Here is a 6,817-nt window from a genome sequence, read left to right as displayed (position 1 = left end):
CGCCTGTAGTCCCAGCTACTCGGGAGGCTGAGGCAGGAGAATGGCGTAAACCCGGGAGGCGGAGCTTGCAGTGAGCTGAGATCAGGCCACTGCACACCAGTCCGGTCGACAGAGGGAGACTCCGCCTTAAAAAAAAAAAAAAAAGAAGTGGTTCAGTAAATAATACTATACCACAAATTTTGTTGTTGTCAAAGTAGCTAATTTTCTAAAAACAAAATTATTGTTTTTGTGTTATCTGTACTTTAGGAATAAGGGAACTAAAACTGAGCCTTTTGGAAATTTGTTTACCATTAAGTAATAGCTATCCTTTGATCTTTCAATAATATAAACATCTCAACAACCATGGCCAGAAGACCCATCTAAATCTACCAAAATAAATCATACAGAAAAAGATTTACAGGGAGAAGTCAGAAAAAAAGAGTGAAGTTATACATAACACATGCCTTTTCCCAAATTCAATATTCATCTCACTAGCTAACTCACTACATGGTCTGGATGTGACCTATAAAGACGTTCATTTTAGGCTGAGTGCAGTGGCTCAAGCCTGTAATCCCAGCACTTTGGGAGGCCAAGGCGGGTGGATCACATGAGATCAGGAGTTTGAGACCAGCCTGACCAACACGGAGAAACCCCATCTCTAGTGAAAATAGAAAATTAGCCAGGTGTGGTGGTGCATGCCTGTAATCCCAGCTACTCAGAAGGCTGAGGCAGGAGAATCGCTTGAACCTAGGAGGCAGAGGTTGTGGTGAGCTGAGATGGCGCCATTGCACTCCAGCCTGGGCAACAAGAGCAAAACTCTGTCTCCAAAAACAAAAAAAAATCGTTCATATTGTTACTTCCAAGATAGCAAGATAGGGGCAGAGAAAGGTCATCAGACATAATATACTTCTCAGACATGCCACCAGAACGTCTGAAATAGGAGAGTTGGGAATGAGGAGAAATAGAGAAAAATGAAACAGGATACCTTACAACCTGGTACTTATCTTTACTTTCAGCTAAGTGACAATGTAGAGGGAACAGCTTCAGGCCAAGGATATGATTGTTATGCACATAGAATGAGGTGATGCGCTGACCCCAGATTTTTTGTTGTTTTTTTAGTCTTACTCTGTGGCCTACACTGGAATGCAGTGGCATGATTCTGGCTCACTGCAGCCTCCGCTTCCCAGGTTCAAGTGATTCTCCTGCCTCAGCCTCCCAAGTAGCTGAGATTACAGGCCCCTGCCACCACATCCGGCTAATTTTATATATTTAGTAGAGACGGGGTTTCACCCTGTTCGCCAGGCTGGTATTGAACTCCTGACCTCAGGTGATCCACTCGCCTCAGCCTCCCAAAGTGCTGGGATTACAGGCATGAGCCACCACGCCTGACCCTAAGACCAGATCCTTTTAAAAGACATATAAACCATTCTGAGCCTGCAACTGCTTCTCATTTACACAGCTTCTGACAGCATTTTTTTCCTCACTAACTGTGATCTTCTGCCATCTGACCTTCTACACCTAGAACTCTCTGCTTTGCTAAGAACTAGGTTCCCTTTCCTTTGCCCTCTCAGTCTTCAAGAACCCTAACGATATTTAAACCCAATCAGATGAGGATTCTGGGTTTTTCTTTTTTAAAGCTACACCTACTGAAATGATAAGATAAGGATTCTAAATTGGAAAATGAACTACCGTAAGTCTCTCCATTTCTAGTAAGACTGTAAATAATCTATTATTAAAAAACATTTCATTCAAAAGATGTGCTTTAGGCTCCTCTCCACCATTCAGTAATTGCATAACCCAATAAAGATAATCTGATCTTCCAAGGCTTCCCTTACTTGTGAAATAAACCTACCACATTAAAGGCCTTAAGGCAATATCTTTCCTACATTTTTTTAAGAGACATGGTCTCACTATGCTTCCTAGGTTAGAGTGGAGTGATTATTCACAGACACAAGAGTGCACTCACACTACAGTCTTGGACTCCTGGGTTCAAGCAATCCTCCTGCCTCAGCCTCTGGAGCAACTGGGACTACAGGAGCCCATTCCTTACAATTCTTTGGTAATTCAACTCAACAAGCGTTTGTTTCTCCAAAAGTTACTTCTCCAAAAGTCACACTGGGGAAAGAAAATGATGAATGAGTCATACCAGAAAGTCAAAATCCACACAACTGGTGAGAAGGGAAGGCTAAGAACTTTTTGCTTGAGAAATCAGTGGTAAAGTATTACTAGGGCTGGGCCAGGTGCAGTGGCTCATGCCTGTAATCCCAGCATCTTGGAAGGCCGAGGCGGGTGGATCACAAGGTCAAGAGATTGAGACCATCCTGGACAACATGGTGAAACCCCGTCACTACTAAAAATACAAAAATTAGCCAGGCGTGGTGGCAGGCACCTGTAGTCCCAGCTATTCAGGAGGCTGAGGCAGGAGTCACTTGAACCTGGGAAGCAGAGGTTGCAGTGAGTCAAGACTGTGCCACTGTGCTCCAGCCTGGCAACAGAGTAAAAAAAAGTATTATTAGGGCTCTTCTACATCTTTTAGCCTGGCATTCAAAAATTTTCAATAAAGCTATAAAGCTCCTCCATCCCAGCTAGTTCGTTTCCATTTATGTATTTTTCCTTATGCTGTATCTTTCCTCAAAACTTGTAAGCTTTCCCATCTTTCTTTTTTTTCCCTTTCTTCTTATTTAATATTTTTAGAAATGGGCTCTTGCTATGTTTACCAGATTGGTCTTGAACTCTTGGCAAAAAGCAATCCTCCCTACTAGGCCTCCCAAAGTGCTAGGATTACAGGTGTGAGTCATCCCACCCAGCCAGCTTTCCCATCTTTGGCCGGCTTCTCTAGGATCCCAATCTGAATTTACCATTTCCTTTAGCTTTGTCCCACACCAATACCTCTCTCAACTTTCTATTTATCATACTATGTTCCTGCTTCCTAGCAATTTCACATCTTGATTTTCCCTTTGGGCTCTTTTTTAAGTCTTCGAAAGAATTCAGGTTCCTCATAAAAGGAGTGATTACACTTGGGCAACATGGCGAGACTCCCTCTGTACAGAAAATACAAAAATTAACTGCAGTGGTGGTGTCCGCGGCTAGACCCAGCTACTCAGGAGACTGAGGCGGGAGGGTTATTGAGCGACACAGCAAGACCCTGTCTCAATTTAAAAAGTGGGGCCGGGCGCAGTGGCTCAAGCCTGTAATCCCAGCACTTTGGGAGGCCAAGGCGGGGGGATCACTTGAGGTCGGGAGATCAAGACCATACTGGCCAATAAGGTGAAACCCCGTCTCTACTAAAAATACAAAAATTAACCGGGTGTGGTGGCGGGCACCTGTAGTCCCAGCTGCTTGGGAGGCGGAGGCAGGAGAATGGCATGAACCCAGGAGGCGGAGCTTCCAGTGAGCTGAGATTGTGCCACTGCACTCCAGCCTGGGTGAGAGAGAGGCTCCATCTCAAAAAAAAAAAAAAATTAAATTAAATTAAAAGCAGAGAGGTGGAGGGAAGTGATTACTTGTTGAATAAGATTCATACAGTTAGGTTTGAGGAACAACTTTTTTTTCTTTTTTTGAGACAGAGTCTCACTCTGTTGCCCAGGCTGCAGTGCAGTGGCTCGATCTCGGCTCACTGCAACCTCTGCCTCCCGGGTTCAAGCGATTCTCCTGCCTCAGACTCTGGAGTAGCTGAGATTACAGGCGCCTGCCACCACGCTCGGCTAATTTTTGTATTTTTAGTAGAGATGGGGTTTCACCATGTTGGCCAGGCTGGTCTGAAACTCCTGACCTCACGTGATGCACCCGCCTCGGCCTCCCAAAGTGCTGGGATTACAGGCGTGAGCCACCGCGCCCGGCCCAGAACTTCATTTTTAAGATAATAAACTGAGGGACTGCGACGTTTTAAAAGACTGTGAACACCTGGGCTGGCACTGCTTTGAGAACAATCAACGAAAGGGGAAGGAACAGAATAACCACCGCACTTCCCAGAGAGTCTAGGCATGATTCTGGTTCCTTAACAGTTACCTGTTTAGGATCCTGTATGCACTTTCCACGTTCCCTTCCTGTACCATCACAGTCCTGGCGATGAACTTCAGATGTTTTGCCATGACCTTGGATTTAAACCTTCACTCTGTAAAGCCTAAAGGATGATGGAGAAAGGGCGAGGAAATTAGAAAGAGAAACGCAACATAATACAAACTACACCGCGCGGCTTATTTAGGATTTGGAAATTCAACATGCTCAGGGACGCGCGAGATGGAGCACACAGAAGTCATCCTAGAAAGCAGACGCGAATCGTTATCTCTCATTCTCACTGCCAATCCAAATCCTCGCATAGAGAAGAAAAGAGATGGTAGCCGGGCATGGGAAGGGCAGGAGCGACAAGAAAGCGCCGCAGGGTCCCAACCACCGCATAGTTCCAAAAGCGGTTGGGTTGGGAGTTGGGAAAGGACTCTTTGTTGGTCTTTGGAAAAGCGGGCGAAAGCCCGCAAACCTGCCCTCTCGCCAAGCCAGCCTTCCTTTACCCAAAGCCTGCACAACTCCTCACCTGGTGTCCTCAGTACCTAGCCGCCCCGAAGGGTTCTCACTACCGGAAGCGGAAACTACGGAATCGCCAGCGCCGCGCAAAGAAACAGGCTGAGGGAGACGACGTGCGTGGAAACCATAGCAACGTCCTTTATGGCCTCGCTTGGCTGCCGCTCTTCTCCAGGCCTGGACTCTACACCTGACAAAGCAAAATACTCATTGACTTTTAAAATTCCCCCGAAACACGTTTCTCGCCCTCTCATGGAGTCGAAGTCCTTCGGCCTCTGAGAAGGTCAGCCTCATTTCATACGCCTTAATCCTGTGAAATCCTTGATAAATATTTGAGCCATTCCTCTTTCTCGATGGAAAACAAGAGAAGTAGGCGCTTCCTGAGGATGCTTCCTGTCTTTTCTTAGGAAAGGACAGGCTCTTTGAGATCTCTCCGGACGAAAAATAGATTGATTCATACACGTCGTCTGCCTAAGTGCTAAGGAAAAGAAATAAACACACTGTGAGTTTCCTATATCATCTTCCCACTAATTTAACTACATAAAGTGAAACCAATAAAGATATGGGAAACACTTGCAGGGTTTAGACTACAAGTAAATTATGTCAGCTTCGATGCCTTTTCGTGCTAGTGAGACCTACTGAAAAAAGCTCCTTTTAAATTTCTTCTCCACTGTGGAGACACCCGTCCTCTTATTTGTATGCTACCTATACATATCCATTTATGGTTATTCACCTAAGTTAACATCTAATGGCTGTGGGAAACGTACCTCCCTTAGAGAGTGCGCGCGCGCGCGCACGCACGCACAGGCGTGTGCATCCTCCTCAGTTAATGCTAATAACTCACACAAACACTTAAGCCCACCTCAGAGTAAGCCAGGTCCAAAATAACGAAATAGAACTAGATTGCGACATTATGCTTGTCAATAAACTTTCACTGAATGACTACTCTGTGTTAGATACTGTTGATACCACTCTAGTGCCTCCTGGACCACTAGGAGACAGTATATAGACATAAAAGATACTAAAACGAGGTAGTATATAATAAATGCAAAATAAACTATGTGGGCTAGGCATGGTGGCTCACGCCTGTAATCCCAGCACTTTGAGAGGCCAACACAGGCCGATCACTTGAGCCCGGGAGTTCGAGACCAGCCTGGGCAACAAAGCAAAAGTCCCATCTTTACAAAAAATACAGAAATTAGCTGGGTGTGGTGGCATGACCTGTCGTCCCAGCTACTTGGGAGGCTGAGGGGGAGGATCACCTGAGTCTGGGAGGTCAAGGCTGCAGCGAGCTGTGATCACACCACTGCACCCTGGCCTGGGCAATAGTGTGAGACCCTGTCTCGAAAAATTAAATAGAAACAAACAAACAAATACATAAATAAATAAATCGGGCCAGGCACGGTGGCACACGCCTGTAATCCCAGCACTTTGGGAGGCTGAGGCGGATAGATCACCTGAGGTCAGGAATTCGAGACCAGACTGGTCAACATGGTGAAACCCTGTCTCTACTGAAAATACAAAATTAGCCAGGCGTGGTGCTGCATGCCTGTAATCCCAGCTACTTGGGAGGCTGAGGCAGGAGAATCACTTGAACCTGGGAGGTGGAGGTTGCAGTGGGCCGAGATCGCACCATTGCACTCCAGCCTGGGCAACAAGAGTGAAACTCCATTTCAAAAAATAAATAAACAAATAATAAATAAAATATGCCACAGCGTAATGTGGTGAAAGGCACTGCCTTCAAAGTTGGGAGATCTGGATTCTATCCCAATTCTAATACTCATCAGGCCTATGACTGGAATAAGTCATTTAAAACCAGGGGTCTGGAGACTACTGTCTACAGGTCAAATCCTGCTCCACCCGTTTTTGTAAATAAGACTGTTGAACTACAGTCCTGCTTATTTGTGTGTTATGTATGGCTGCTTTGGGCTACAATGGCCGAGTTGGGTAGTTGCAATAGAGACATAAAGCCTACAAAGCCTAAAATATGTACTATCTGGCCTTGCCAGACTCACTCTATTTCCTCATCTCTAAAATGGGACTAATTTTGCCCTGTCAGTCTCACAAAATTTGTCATGGGAATCAAATAGAATAAAATATGAAGATGCACCGGGCGCGGTGGCTCACGCCTGCAATCCCAGCACTTTGGGAGGCCAAGGCGGGTGGATCACGAGGTCAGGAGATGGAGACCATCTTGGCTAACACAGTGAAACCCTGTCTGTACTAAAAATACAAAAAATCAGGCCGGGCGCGGTGGCTCAAGCCTGTAATCCCAGCACTTTGGGAGGCCGAGATGGGCGGATCACGAGGTCAGGAGATC

General features: G+C 45.8%; 1 protein-coding gene across 1 annotated transcript in view; it reads right to left on the bottom strand.

Annotated features, from left to right (window-relative positions):
- Positions 1-4,559, bottom strand: part of MRPS21 (mitochondrial ribosomal protein S21) — a gene marked incomplete at its 3' end in the record, with an annotated part of 21,221 nt that extends 16,662 nt beyond the window's left edge. Inside the window, exon 1 of the mRNA XM_011937777.1 lies at positions 3,988-4,559. Coding sequence (XP_011793167.1) covers positions 3,988-4,070 — 83 coding nt within the window. The remainder of the gene's footprint in view (positions 1-3,987) is intronic.
- Between the last annotated feature and the right edge of the window lie 2,258 nt (positions 4,560-6,817).

Source organism: Colobus angolensis, unplaced genomic scaffold (genome assembly GCF_000951035.1).
Source record: "Colobus angolensis palliatus isolate OR3802 unplaced genomic scaffold, Cang.pa_1.0 Scaffold169, whole genome shotgun sequence".
Classification (NCBI taxonomy): Eukaryota; Metazoa; Chordata; class Mammalia; order Primates; family Cercopithecidae; genus Colobus; species Colobus angolensis.
This window is presented reverse-complemented; position numbering and strand designations above follow the sequence as displayed.